Here is a 16,013-nt window from a genome sequence, read left to right as displayed (position 1 = left end):
AGGAGACTTGCGATATAGCACCCCTCGTCTTACACCGTGAAAATCAAGCACGTGTTGTAATAACCTTGCGAGCTCACCCATAGATTGCACTAGATTATTCTATTATGTTACCCATAGATGGCGTTAGCTGTCGAGAATAATAGGATGGTAAATAAGGTGAAAACCTCAAGTTCGTTGTCCATATTATTCCGACCGCCTACTAACTAAGCTATCTTATCGATGTCAATCTACAACAATAAAAGTCACACCAACTATATATAAATATTAAATAGAGATAATATAGAAAAAAAATATAGAAAACGTGTGATTTGCTCAATTTGACAAAGAGATAACTTTAAAATTGATTCACTGAGTGTACGGAGGCATCATAAGGATGCACTATTCCTGTATAAAGTAGTTAAAAATAATATTCAATGCCCAGAGTTGCTAAACAAGATTCCATTCAATGTATCTACGCGTTCAACACGCTCTTGTGTCCTGTTCAGGGTTGATCAAAGCAAAACAAACTCTAAGCAAAATTCTTGCCTGAACAGACTGTGCAATAATGACAATAGCGTATTATCCAAGGTTGATATTTTCAGTTCCAAACTTACCAAATACAAGAGGTCCATAAAATAATTTTTCTCTGATGGTTTGTGATTAATATTTATGTCTCTATTGTTTATATCTCTATTATCATTTGATTTATACCTACAACCTCTCTCCATGGCTATATATGTATTGTTTTGTTAATTTTTTCGTTTTATATAATCTTTGTTTTGCATAATTTATTTATATAACTTATTCCATATTATGCTGTCTCAGTTAAAGTAGCAAGAAGGAAATCCATAATTGGTTTTATTTTACTATAAATAACTTATTCCATATTATGCTGTCTCAGTTAAAGTCGCAAGAAGGAAATCCATAATTGGTTTTATTTTACTATATAATACTTATGTACAAACTGATTAAATGTAAACTGTCGATTTCCCGAAAATAAATAAATAACGTCATGATTCATTTTAAAATTTTTGCATTTTATCCAATATTAAGTAATATCGTCACCAGGAAGTAAGCGATGCACTGCTTAGTGAAAAATGTGTCAAAATTAAAAACATCATTAACACAGTATTACTAATTACCAGAATACACGATGTTAAAGGTAGTATGGATTTTGAAACCACAAATTAGTAACGGGGCAACAACGTACAATAAAACGTACGACACACCGTTGATATCCTCATTAATTTAACCCGCCAATTACCATGTGCAATAATTATTATCGGTAAAAGCATGACGAAATATTGATTACAAATTAAAGCACAATATGACTATTAAATTTATGCGTCAGGTTATCAAGGACCACCCGTTACCTTGGTCAATACTTGTAAAGTTTGAATCGGGCTGGTACAGTCGGTAGTGTTCAATACAGAACGGCCAAAGACTGTCGCATAATACAATCATTTCTCAAGCAGTTTTTCACCACTGAAAACCTGACTTTCATTTTGTTACTATTAAATATTTTATAGTTTATTTGCTAAATTGAATTGATAATTTGAAATGGCTTCTAAGTGCATCAGTTTGGCCGTTTTCGGATTCGTCCTAGTTTGCGGTGAGTAAATTTTAATTTAACGTCTTATTTCGAAAAAAAATTGTCATAAAATTTACAAACTTTTTGTATTTATTTAAATTTGACAGCAAAATAAATCGTTTTGTTTCATATTATTCTCAGTGAGTTAATATTAAAGTACAAAGCTCGTTCCGAAATGTTTTTTTTTCAAGTTATATCCTATTTTCCCATAATTTAAAAAAATGGCATATAATATAATTTTTTTTTCATGGGTAAATGTATGTTAGTTTAGTTAATAATTATTGAGAGTAATGGGAACCCAAACAGGCGCTGCGTGTTATGCATTATATACATAATTAACGTAATATATATAAGTAATTGAACATAAATTTTAAAGTTAAATGCACAAGTACCTACCTAATACAAAAAACGAAATATGAAGTGTTTTTAAAAAATATTTTTCAGAGTTGATTCGAAATTATGATTCTATGAGATGATGTTATATTGATTAATAATATTGGATAGATATTTTTTTTTATAAAAAATTTTGTTGAACTGCTTTAGGGAATAATTTTATTGTTTTAAACTTATTTAATTGAGGTAGAATTATCAGATACGAAAACGACGATTTAATAGTAAATGTGTAAAATCTTGCATTTAAAAAGTTTAAAAAAATGATGAATTTGAGATTGAATAATAAATATATAATTGTATTCATCCTTCAGCATTTTAATGTGTTAAAGTGGGACAGAAACTGTTGTTTGATAAAACCTTTTAACGAAAGGTGCTTAATACTTAAATATTGCTTAAAATTAAGCTTTTACAGACTTAAAGCAAATACATACTTAGCATTAGGTTTTGAACACAGCATCGAAATTGTTGAGGATATTCATTGCGTGAAAGTTTCGCGTATTTCTGTAAAAGCAAATGTAACGTTTAAGTATATTTTTAGATGACCACTAATTTGAATAGGGGGTCGTATCTATTAGAAAGTTTATTACTTTTTTTTGTATTAACTCTTTACATATTTCTTACATATGTACTAAATACCTTGATTACGCCAGTTGAAAAAATGCATTAAGTTGAAAGCATAGTATGATGGATTCATAATGTATAAAAACGAATGTTTATTTCCTGTCGGTTTTTGCAATCATGATTGTTGCATGTAATGCTAAAGATGAAATGCAATCAGAGTGCAATAAGTGAATGTTTATCAATCAGTTCAATGTAATGTAGGTCAATTTGAAGAATTAATATATTTTTTAGGCACTTAGTGCTATGTGAATGGAATGAACTAAATCAAGTACAAATTTAATTAAGTATTAATTACTTTGAAGAGATATGACATTTAACACGCATTATTTGAACTGCCGAACCAAAGTTCACAATAATAAGAATACTGTAATGTAATATGTAATATTTAATTATTGCAATCACAGTCGTGAATACTCAAGGTAAATGGTTTTAGCTATGTTTAGTAATCATAATAACCAGGTACTTCACAAAATTTTTGTTTCCCATCTTTTTTATTTTATTTGGGAGACGCATTTGGGTACCGCCGCCCCGGGAACCATTTATTGGATAACCAAAACCTTTGTTATAGGTCACCCCAAGTGGTTCGCTACGTTTGGTGATATAGCAGGGGTGCCCAGGTTTATCAGGTGAGGTTTGTTGAGGAGGTTGCTGCTGATTGGGAGAGGCTGGTTTGGGGAGGACCTTTGAATTCTCCAACTGGTGTCTCGACTCATTGCCTTGCACCGCAGTGGGAGGGGATATATTCATATGTCCGTCACTCCTTGACACACTGATCCCTAGATTCTTACCCAACCCTTATACCTTTTACATTCCCAAAACTTCCTCCTATTCCTTTCCTTAAAAAAACCCTCCACACAGCATCCCAAAAGATGACATGGGCCCCAAAGTAAATTATTTTCCTCAAATCCTCCTGTGTGGGTTTAAATAAATAAAATAAAAATCATCCCTTACCTCCCTTCAACCTCACATAACAGCCCCATTGGATTTGCCATAGCCACACTAGTTCCGGGTAGTTGTGACTAATTTGCAGTATTCATTAAAAATAATCATCCCTTGCTCAAATATAGTTTTCGTCGTTGGGTCCAAATTTGTACAACACTCCTAGTACATATAATATTATAGAATGCTTATTTTAAATTTCACACAAACAACAATTGATGTAGGGTAAATGGGTGTTTATCAATAGTATAAAATTTAAAACACGTTTGTGAGTAAGGGAGTAGATATATAAAAGTAATCGACATATTTGGAAAACCAATAAACGAGTACAAAATGCTATTGCAATTAATTAACAAGGCGCCAACTCTATTTAAACGTCTGGAAACAGAAAATCTTAGTGTCCGAGATAGCAAAGCTCTGGAACGGTGAGAAATGTGACTATAAAATTGACCAGAAAATCTAAGGCGATGCACTACGCATTTAATATTTCAAATCGAGCCGCTATCAATAACACCCCTTACGTAGATGGCGATTAGGTTTCAATTCCCGCTTAACACCATCCACCTGTTTCGATTTATGCAAGAAAAAAACATGGCCAAAAAGTGCCTTTTATTTTATTTTTTGGATGTTCAGGCATAAATATTTAACTTTTTTTCCGATTATTTTATAAATAACTTTATTTTCCACATTATACAATAAAATCGTTACCGAAAATGGGTTCGTAAGTAGGAAATTTTGAACTTTAAAGCAGTTTTCATAGGCCTTATACATTATTTTTTTCTGGGCTTATAAAAAGACTAATTTAAAAAATATTCGAATATTTCAAAGGCAACGATGTATTCTACTGGCAATATTTAATTAAAGCATCTGGAACATTTCTGGGCGACCAAATTTTCAAACAAAAAACATGTGATTTTGCATTACTACGTAGTGCATCGCCTTAAGCTCGCTACGCCATTTATATCGTAAAGTTTTGAAACATCTTAAAACAATGCAAATACTGCACAAGAGTCCCAATTACTCCCAACCATCTGGAAGCAGGGGGACATTAGGTCTATAGCATCCCTAATTGGGGTATGTCGTTAGGCAAAAGTGAATGGGAAACGAAAAGAGATGTGTAGATGAAGGTTGGAAGAAGTACTTTTCTATTCGGATCTGGTCACCAAACACGTCTAAAACCATTTCAAACAACGTTTTCGTTTTGCATGGTGATCTTTCATCAGTGCAAAACTGATAGTATCTACCACTTTAAAATATTAAATTTATAATGTCATATCATGTATGAAATTCTCTAGTTTAAAATCTTAAGCGAAACCGGGTTGTATGCCATTATGAATAATGTATCTAGGTACCTACTTCACTTTTATAAAACTGTAAACTCCATTAAACAAGAATTCAGATAATCATGAATGTACACTTTCGAGACTTATTTGGAAACTGGTAATATCGTGTTTGTAAAAATTATTACCTGATTTATTTACCATTACAGCGGAATTTATCCCAAACGCATTGAGAATTTTCAACAGCGAGTTTCAAAACATGTTTAAATATTGTAATATCAACCGGTTATACAAAATGGATACGATTTATAAATGTTTCAAGTCGAATATACCCGATTGTTCTTACTTCTGACTGAACATTTTATTAGTTTGCTCTATATTTTGATAGTAGGTATTTCAATTTAATAAAGTAAATAGAATTTAATTCATTTATAAATTAAAATTGAATTCATTTATAAATACAATTTTATTTCATCTTGTGGCTTTTTTCCTTAGAAGTTGACACCTGAGTAAGTGGCAAAGAGTACGCACAATAATTATTGTGACATTTGAAAATGTTAACAGTGAATTATTTTCTCATTTTCTTTCACACTGAGTTGTGTAATCGTTTGCAAATCGGTGATAGTACTCACTAAAAGGTGAAATATTCATGTTCCAAATACATAAACATTATTATTATGACATAGATTTGCGGTAGCCTCGTGAAATAATTACAAAATTAGCCATGTAAAAATTATTTGCATGGATGAATATAAAAGAATCAGTGGTTAAAAGTGTAAAAATTGTGACAGACTATTTTTCAATATTATCAATGTTTTGTACTTATGATTTGATGAAAGACGTAACTCTGCATGACTTCGAAAACTAAGCGACTCTACAAATGCATATGCCATCAAATTTCGTATAGGTATCATTAATTACTTATCACGAACTGATTAATCCATCACATTTATTTGTCACGAAATTATTTGTGTCATAAAATTTATTCATCACGAAAATATTTATGGCATAAAATTTATTCATCACAGTAATATTAGTGACATAAAAATAATTTTCACGAAAGTGTTTGCGTGGCATCAAATTTATCAATCATGAAAATATTTGTGGCATAAAATTTATTCACCACAATAATATTAGTGTCATAAAAATAATTTTCACGAAAGTGTTTGCGTGGCATCAAATTTATCAATCACGAATTTGATATTGCTTTGATTCTTAAGATAGATTCATTGGCAGACAAGAGAGGGCACCAGAAGAAAAATAAAAATTTAAGCTTTATTAAAAAAGGTTAAGTGAGAAATTTATGTTATTCTATAACACTAAATCCAATGTTTAAAATGGCGTGGCAGTCTGAAAATAGCTATGCATTTATAAAATCTATTTTTGGTTTGTGTGTGATCTTTGCCTTTATTGCAAATTACCTTTGCCTGGCAGGCGAACGTAATTTAACCACTAAATAATCACTAACCACTTGGAGACATTGGATTTTATTTTAATTTGTTGTAAATAATTAAAACACATGCGCTACGAATCATTAAAAATCAAGCCCTATAAATAAGGGTACTTATTCCATTAACATTTAATAAGGTTATAAACCACTAAAGCATTCAAGTATTATTTTAATTAATTATCAAGTAAAGCCGTTCCAAATTAATAAAATTTCACCAAAAAGCTGTCACAAATAAATATTTAACATTTTACATGACCTGTAATTTTCATCCTTGACAAAGAAAATATTATTAACTAGTGGACTTTCTCGAGCGTCTACGACTTTTTCCACAATTCACTAATGTATAAAACAATGGTACTGTTAAAAAACTGCATTATTTAATTCGAATTCGTACCTCATTTCGGTGCAGATATATTGCGTTACGTATTTCTTACGCGTCTTCGACATTTCCTACCATTCAAACCACTCCTTTCAAACACTCCTAGCACTAATAAGAGCAAATATTGAATGTTTCAGCAACATAAGCGCGCTGAATTTGTATATTATATTGTATTTAGATTAATAAGAGTAAATTAAAATTTTACTGATCCTGTTGCAAGATGAAACTGGTCTTTTTTTAAATAAATAAGTGTAAGTAACAAAGTTAATCACAACATCATGTAATATCAAATAATTATAAGCAATAATTAGTCGCCTGAAATATCATCAATACAAATTGAAAATATCTCCCGAGTAAAAATAAATGCCGCCAAAAGGAATTGAACAATAACTGCTTATGATTGAGGTACTAGTACATATTGAATCACTTGGCGGGTTGGAAATAAGCCGACATAGCCCAGTGGTTTCAGAGCACCTGACAGGACATCAGAAGGGACGGGTTCAATTCCCGTTGGCGGAATTTATTTTTACTCGGAAGATATTTTCAATTTGTATTGATATTTCAGGCGACTAATTATTGGTTATAATTATTTGTTATCCTTTCTGCTATGCATAAAACCTTGTCTTATAAACATTAGTTTATCATTTCAAAATAATCACGTAATATAGTGGTAGAGGTATGTATGTATGTCTCAGTATCGCCCTGGTGAATGTCCACCATTATGAATCAAAATGTTGCTTTAAATGACTTTAGCCATATTCGGAGAATAGATTTTAATAGCTAGGTACTTTCCCATTTTCTTCCCACCCTTATTCTATTTGGCCTCACAAGACGGCTGGGATCAGTTTGAACGCTTATACGGCAGTATATAAAGAAATGAATTTCTACAGAGGGATAACTCGTAGGTAAATCATTGCAATTAATCATTAGAGTCTGTCTTGATAGAATGACCTCTCCACAATTCATACAAACTAGAAACATACGTTATTTCTACCGTTGAAACCAGGTCATAAAAATATCTGCATGACCTTACAAATGATTAATATTACAGACTTATTTTTTTCCACCGGTGAATATTGTGCAACAAACATCTTATCTTAAAGACAGCATCACGAATTAACTGTTCTTGATCATTTGAATGCATGCCTTTCTTTTCTTTCGGAGGGGTCATATGTCACGACTTTATGCAATAAATACTAGTAGGTTATAAACGTCTGCGGCGACTGTCAGATTTAATATTCTTCTTGTAATGCAAGCATTTCGTAACATGTCTCAGACTAAACTCGTGGAAGGATGGAGATGGCCACACTATAGATGCGCTTAATACAGGTTTATTTTCTTTTAATTATGTAAAATCTAAATAATAATTTTCTGATCGGATATACTATTGACAACAAATTAAAGAATTATACTTATTGTGTTCAAGAAAAACCTTATTTTATCATCCTATTTTAAACCTTCCCTATTTTAATAAAGTATCAATGGAGCCTGCTACGTCTCAAGGACTAACCCATAAAAACCGTGGTTTCAACAATTCCCACTTATTCGAATGAGAATTTAACAAAGTTCAGTTCCTTTTCACCTTTTTAAAATTCTCGTGATTGACTCCCCAGATTGTAACTTCTGTGGTCTAGAAGTGGGTTCTTTAGATCATATATTTTTGGCTGTCCTTCCAACAATTATATCCTCTTATGTCAAGCCTTATCTATAAATAGTTTCCCCTCTATTCAAAATCTCATCTCTAGTCTGAAATCGATTCAAATCTACTGAATAATTTTTGAAATCCACTCCACTTAAAAAAATTAATATTTAAACTCACTTCCCCTCTCTCCTTAATTTGAAAACATAAAGTAAAATCCAAAAAGGAAAAGAAATCATTTTTAAATGTCATATAAAATAAAAGTATTTCTTGTCAACTTGAATTAATAGATAATAGAAACAAGAGGAATGGGTTGTGATCCATCATCAGTACGAATTCGGGCGGACACAAATTCATAACATTAGATCCGAATCTTTGATAGTTCGTGCAGTATGGCCGTAGTTACATCTGCCCTTTGATAGTCCGTGCAGTATGGCCGTAGTTACATCTCTCCTAGTTCATTTTATACTCTGCTAATTTCAATCGTTGTCTAAGAACAAATACCCGTATCAGATGAAATCCAAATCTTACATATTTATGAAACATTAACATGCAATTTGTAAAATCTGTTTCCGGTAACAGAAAATAAAAATTTGAATTTGTCTAAAATTTATAAATCTACGCTACCATGTTCAACTCCTTAGTGTCATCATGAGTTGTGAAGCTATAAGACCTCTAAATGTTCGTTAGCGTAAACACATTACGAAAAATTAAATAAAAAAGTACAGCTCAACAATTATTATTATTTGACAATATTATTTATTAATTTGATAATTTCTTCGACACATCCATCAGATACAATTATGAAATGTTCAAACTCATACCGGCGGACAGAAAAGAAGGTTATAAGAAATTATGTTGCAAAATAAAATTGGATGCATGTATAATGCATTTTGTTTTTTAGTAAATTTGCTTTCTCATTTACTGAAATCACATAAATTTAGATTTAATAGCAATGTTTACTGTCGGCTTTTCTCGGTGACATTTTACTTCAAGTTGTTAACCTTTTCCCGAGGACATTATAGGAACTTGTCGCTTTTGTGAGCAACCTGGCAGTTACTAGTTTTGTCTTCATTCAGGTTTAAATGTTAGTAAACTACTTTTTTTGCCATTTATGGTTAAAATGTGACCTTTATTCGATTTAGCATGTCAGAAAAAAGTCTAAAATAAGATATTGGATTTTTAATTGCTGCTTTAATTGATGCATTTCAAAAACTTTCAGATAAGAACTTAATCTTGCAGTGCAAGAAATCAACGTTATAATCTATCTATCTATATTATTAAAAAAGTAAATGTTCGTTTGTTCAAAATCTTAAATCTCTGAAAATTCTTCACATATTGCTTTGACATTTTGCCGCATTCGATTATGAGTGTGTTTTTATATGTCATATGTCACCTGTGACATGTAAAAAAAGAGCCATCTGTTGAACGTAAAAGCAACACGCACTACTGTTTATTTATCTGCACAAACAGGCAGAGCCTCAGCTACGCGTGGCGTGGTACAGCTAGTATAAAATAGATAAGAGATGGTATGTCGGAAAAAAATTAAATTAAAATGTGTGTGTTGCAAAAATGGGATGTAAATTCTAGGTTTTTTTATAATAAATTCATACGAATGCATCTTCCTACAAATGTTTTTTATAAAATACAGCAGTTTTTGATTAAAAAAACCTTTGCCTGGCTTCAAAACGTAACATTTTTCTTTCCACATAGCTACACTGCCTTTCTTATAAATAACAGATAATAAATTATATCGAGGTACATCTTTGTAAACTCCTCTTGGTTCAGCTATGTCAAAGGCTACGGAAACAAGCGTACAATCTTCAAGGATCTTTAAAAATCTCTTTATTTTAATTTAATGTATTCAATGGGTTATGCTGACAATGGTTGTTATGTTAGTTTGAATTGGCGCTATTTTGGTTCAGTTTAGTTTAAGTTTCAGTCATCAGCATTTACGAAAGTATACATCTTACAGTTTCATACAATTCAATAATTTAGGCCAAGTACCATAATTATGATATTTAAAAGGTGCGTATTCTGAAAATTATACCACCAAAATAAATATTTTACATTCTATGTGTGAAATTCAACAACAAAATTTTACGAAATACATAAAACAAAAATATGTCACGAAATTAAGTTTTTCAGGAATTTATCAAATTTATCACGAAATTAAAAATGCTGTGATTTTTAAAAGCGTTTTTTCATTCCTTCAGCACTCGCTCAGGATGACTTCCAGTGCCCCGAGAGGACCGGCTTCTACCCCGACCCCTTCCAGTGCGACCTCTACTACCACTGCCAACAAGGTAATGACCACCATTAACTAAACCACCCTGTTTGTTTTTATTTATTTGTTATAATAATAAGTATTCTGTTCTTTTGCTGTATGTGATAGATTTCTGTTTGGATTATGTAAATACAAAATAAGTTCTGTCATTTTGCTGTTTGTGGTAGATTTTTCTTTGGACTATGTAAATGCAAGATAAATTCTGTAATTTTGTAATATGTGATTAATTTCTTTTAAATTATGTAAATATAAGATGTATTCTATCATTTTCCTGTACGTGATAGATTTCTGTTGGTAAATATAAGATTATTCTGTCCTTTTGCTATTTGTGATGGATTTCTGTTTGGATCATGAACAAATAAGATGTCTTTTGCTGTACATGACAGATGTCTATTTGGCTAATTTAAATAAAAGAATTGTCGTAGGAATAATAATATATGAATTACCAATATTTTCGTAACACCTTTCTTTCGCTTCCATTAATCACCTGTATATATATAAAACATATCTTCAAAAAATTATTGTTTTACATATTTGGTATGTATTTTAGGCAAGCCCGAGTCAAAGCTGTGCCCAGATGGTCTGGTGTTCTCAGACAGGAACCCCAAGCAGGAGCATTGTGATATCCCATCCAACGTAGACTGTGGAGACAGGAATGAACTCCGTGAGTGCCAAATAACTTATAAACAAAAAACCCTAATTTTAACTGGACTATGGTTGAAAAAATGTCCTATTCCAAAGACATGTGACAGCTCCAAACTGACCAACTACTGCCCCATGGCAATAGCTTCAGTTCTTTTTAAGGTAATGGAACGTGTGATCATAGAAAAACTGCTCACATGATTCGAGAAGAACAACATTATCCTCAACCATCGATACGGATTCCGTTGGAACAGCTCGTGCTCTTCCCGTGAATGCGATGCATATTTGGGGGCAGTTCTAACAATGTTTCGGTGAGAACAAAAACGGTTTCACTAGACATTTCAAAGGATTTTTTTACTGCCAAAAGCGCCAAACTTTAAGATGCTTCGATTGTCTTTACTGGCGATTGGTTTTAGATAAGGGTTGTTGCTGATAATGGTATAATATATTATTGATATATTTTGTTACGATGTTTCAGAGGATCCCAAGCCAACTCCCGGATGCCCCAGGGCCAACGGATTCTACAGACATTCTGATGCCGGTGTAAGTATTTCACTGATATCCGTATCTTTGATTTTCCTTCACACTCTTACCTTTTTTCTAACACACCATGCAATAACTTGTTGCATTTTACATCAAATTTCACGTAGAACAAAATATTCAAGCCACGTTCACATTGACACAACCAAATAAATATTCACTGGTTTTTGATACCGCTAATGAAAATCATTCATACAAACAAATGTATGTATTCACTTTGGTTCTTCACCAAGAAAACTCTCTTACACGAAACATCCAAACTCACTATGATAAGCTAAATTTATTGTTCAGCTCATATTAGCCATTTATCATCTGATTCTTTTGCATACGAAAATGGTTATTGAATCATTTCTAAAAATGAGATTTCATTATCCCGGTATTCGATAGTTAAACATTTTTGTTTTTCTTGCAGATCTGCGACAAGTTCTTCAATTGCGTGGATGGAGTAGCCATGGAGATGCCTTGCCCACCCGGCCTGATCTTCGACGACTCTACCTCCGCTTCCACCTGTGCCTGGCCCGCTGAGACCAAGAGGGAGTGCACCAACACTAAGAGAGGTAAACGCGAATATCTATATAAACACTTTTCTGGAGGCTGTGGAACATTACTGTTATGTCAAGTTGGTTCAATAATTATCCATTGTAAGAATCTTTAAGTTCTAAAATACTAGAGTCCGTGAAATATTTGAGTTCTTTCATTTCGGTATATCATCCATTGTTAGATTCTTAGTTTAAATTAGTCCTAAAAATGCGATGATTTGGCCAATGCCAATGAGTATTTGATACTTAATTGGTACAACACTGTCACTCTCCTGCTATATCTCTTCAGATCCTGGAAAAAACAGGGTTTTCACCAGCGTTTAGCTACGACAACAAAAATATCGACCAAGGTACCTTCTTCTGAGGTACAGAAGAAGTGATTGAAATGAAAGACTGAAAAAGAATGTCTAGTGACTGAAGAATTATTTGAGAACAAGTATGTTTGTCATCATTAGATTAGATCTAAGCTTAGGTGGCTTAACTGTGTGATTATTAGTGTAATCTGTTAATTTATTCCAGAATCTCTCGCTGATGGTTTCACCTGCCCCGATGGCGAGACCCAGGGCCCCAACGGCCGCGTGCTGCCCCACCCCACCTTCCCTCACCCCGAAGACTGCAAGAAGTTCTACATCTGCAGGAACGCTGTGGTGCCCCAGCCCGGAAGCTGCGAAGAAGGAGAGGTCTACAGCGAGGATCTTTTCAAGTGCGAGGACCCCGCTACCGTACCCGGGTGGTAAGTTACATATATTATCATAAAGACATATTAGTAGCCCCCACTCCACCCCAACTGGCTCTTCCATTTCTCACGATTCTGCGCTGCGTAAATAACGAAGACGATAGAGAGAAAGAGGGATGAGTAACAATTTTAAATTTGGTGAAAAGTTTAATTGAGAATTAATTAAGGTGTTGATAATATTTGTATATATTTTTAACAACATTTTAAATGAAACGGAGTGACCTTTTCTGCTATTTGTTAATAAATGAATCTGACAGTATACAAGCAACTCCAATAGTAGTATCACTATTCAGTCTTCGAAAATAAAATATAATAACAAATTTCCAGTCCTTTCTATACTATATTTTATCATCGCCAATCCTGCGCAAAAAACCTTGGCCCTACTTTAGCGAATTTTCCTTTTCTGCGCATACTCTAGTTATTTCAATAAATGCTTTTCGGTGGTCAATGTACGACTGATGTCAAAGTTTATTTAAAGCGTTCTAAAATCCTCCTGGTGCCAAAAATATGGTCACGTGGTTTACCTCCAGATCGTCGAAATGATACCCAGATTTCATGTTAGGCAAGTCTATTAATTTGAATGTCTATGATATTATAGCCCAGCTCTTTCTGAATACATAGATTGATGAAGTTTTACTAGAGCAATTAATATAATATAATAACTTTATTTTAATTTTTAAAGTAGAATAATAACAATAGACTTTCACTACAAATTAACAATAAATTAAAGGGGTATGGTGTGAATCAGAAACATAAACTTAGAATAAATTGATTCTCTACATAATTTCTCCATTTAAATTAAATATAATTACTACGGAAATGTAGTATTTTAGATAGCGGGGAGAGAAAAATGTTATGAATGTTGAAATGCCCAGAGCTGTCAACTGGCGGTTGTGTAGCTGACCAAAAATGTGGCTGGTGAATAAAACAATTATTTCCAGTAACAAAATGGGGAAATCGGGGTAACCGTGAACATCTCCACGCGTTGACTTATAATGCTTATTTTGTCAACTTTTTTGCAAAAAATTAACTATATGTTTTTCTTGTTTCAGTGAAAACTACTACGAGGGAAAGGAAACCGGAAAGAAGTCATCCAAGAACTAAATATTATTAATTTTTAATTACGCCTATCTTATTTATGTCTAATTTTTGCATTTATTTAATTTAGTTATCTTGCATTAAAATTATGTAAAAATCCCCTTCAAAATAAAAAAAACGTATATCTCTTAATAAAGTCTGTACAAATTTTTATTTTTAAAATCTAATTATATATATTTTCCTTAATTAGTAATAAATTTCAAAGATCAATTTCGATAATATATAAATCGATTAACTAATAAAATTATTTATTTTTTCATCCATTTGTCTAAAACTATGTAATAAAAAATGCAAAAAATTTGTAAATTATTTTTGATTTATTTTTTTAATCATCAATTTTTTTTTATATAAAACGAAATTTGAAGCCGAAATTTTGTATTCGAAATCTGTTGTATTTAAAATGTACAATTATAGAGGATTATTTATAAATGGTGAGTAATAGTATATATCTAAAAAAAGGTTAAAAAAACAACATAACAAAATAGATGTAATTAAACAGAATCAAAATCGCTCATAGGTAGAATATGCGTAGCGAGAATACCAACAATATAAGAATTTGTAATCAAATTTCAATAACATTTTTAGGTAATATTCTATGCAATATATGTACATACACTTTGAAAACATCGTATTTTCTGAGGTTGAAAAAAAAATGGTATCGCTATAAAAATCAGTATCGTCATGCTACAAGACCACCAAGAGCTACTTTATTTTATCTCAGAAACCATAAGCAAACACCCTCATCCTGGTATCCTTGATCATATTACTCTGTATTTTCCCGATAACTTCACCAGAGTTAGGCAGCGAAGGCTTTTTTATTTTTCTAGAGGCAGAACCAACCTACCAATGAATATGCCTTTGGGAGAATGACTACACTCATAAGCCACATTTTTTCAGTAAAACTTCAGTGACTTCAAGATTGTATTAAAAAAATTAACACAAGATTGACTGATGCAATTAATTAATCGTCAATTTTGTGAAATGTAATTGGATTCACAATTTTTCTCAGTAAATAGATAAAATAAAAATAAATGTTCTATTTTGAAGAAAATTAGATTACAATCATTCTTGAAGCTACCATCGATTACTGCATTGCTTCATGAGGCAGACTTTAAAACAAAAGTTACATAAGAAAACAATTCTGGAATCTAAGAAATTTATTTTTATTTCGTGCTTGAGCAATCCTATCATTGTAGGGCGGGAGGAACTTAAAATACATAGGTGGGAGTTAGCAGGCAAATTCCATGGGTATTTTGATATAATAAAAATGTATGATGAAATGCCTGAAAGTCTGAAGAATGAAGGAAGAATGAATGTATTTAAAAATAAATGTTATATTTACTGTAAAAATATGTAAAATTACAAAATGAAATATGATCTTGTTTATATTAGTTTATATTCAAATGTATAAACTAACTCAATAAATAATAAAAAAAAAAAAATATATATATATAAAAAATTGTAAGTTTCACATACAAAACAATAGAAAAAAGGAGGTTAAGTAGAACAAACAAAAAAAAAAAGAAAAAGGAACAGACAGGGATATACCCATAAACACAAATCCAAGGTAGGAATTTACCACAAGGTACTTACCCACTAAGCCATAGGTAATAATAGATTATTCTCGATTACAAATACTCATTATCAAAACCTATCATTTTGCTAAATTAATGATTAATACGCTAAAAAAATTCACGTGGCCTAAAATGGCATAAAATACGATAAATTTTATTTTTTATACTACGCCAATAAAAAGTTAGGAAATTTGAATGAAATGGTTCACAAATTTAACCCGATATTGTAGTATTATTATGTTCTCCTTTGAAAGATCTAATGAAAATGATTAAGTGTTCAAGGCCATCTAGTTTCGGATATGCATAAACCAAACTTTCTTAGGACT

General features: G+C 31.8%; 1 protein-coding gene across 1 annotated transcript; it reads left to right on the top strand.

The window, feature by feature from the left end:
• Positions 1-1,406: 1,406 nt before the first annotated feature.
• On the top strand, positions 1,407-14,373 carry LOC149414756 (protein obstructor-E-like). The gene is made up of 7 exons (XM_089642910.1): positions 1,407-1,591; positions 10,488-10,577; positions 11,109-11,222; positions 11,679-11,743; positions 12,153-12,297; positions 12,799-13,012; positions 14,068-14,373. Exons 1-7 carry the CDS (start codon positions 1,540-1,542, stop codon positions 14,117-14,119), a joined length of 732 nt encoding a protein of 243 aa, XP_089499036.1. The 5' UTR covers positions 1,407-1,539; the 3' UTR covers positions 14,120-14,373.
• Positions 14,374-16,013: the final 1,640 nt, after the last annotated feature.

Source organism: Hesperophylax consimilis, chromosome 19 (assembly GCF_061612785.1).
Source record: "Hesperophylax consimilis isolate HC1 chromosome 19, BYU_Hcon_1.0, whole genome shotgun sequence".
Taxonomy (NCBI): domain Eukaryota; kingdom Metazoa; phylum Arthropoda; class Insecta; order Trichoptera; family Limnephilidae; genus Hesperophylax; species Hesperophylax consimilis.
The sequence above is the reverse complement of the archived record's forward strand: the minus strand, read 5'-3'. Positions and strand labels throughout refer to the sequence as shown.

Bases quoted from the DNA above. Each gene is read 5' to 3' on its own strand.
- LOC149414756 (XM_089642910.1), top strand. From the start codon at position 1,540: ATGGCTTCTAAGTGCATCAGTTTGGCCGTTTTCGGATTCGTCCTAGTT. The intron at 1,592-10,487 runs GTGAGTAAATTT...TCATTCCTTCAG, and splicing joins CGGATTCGTCCTAGTTTGCG to CACTCGCTCAGGATGACTTC. The intron at 11,223-11,678 runs GTGAGTGCCAAA...ACGATGTTTCAG, and splicing joins TGGAGACAGGAATGAACTCC to AGGATCCCAAGCCAACTCCC.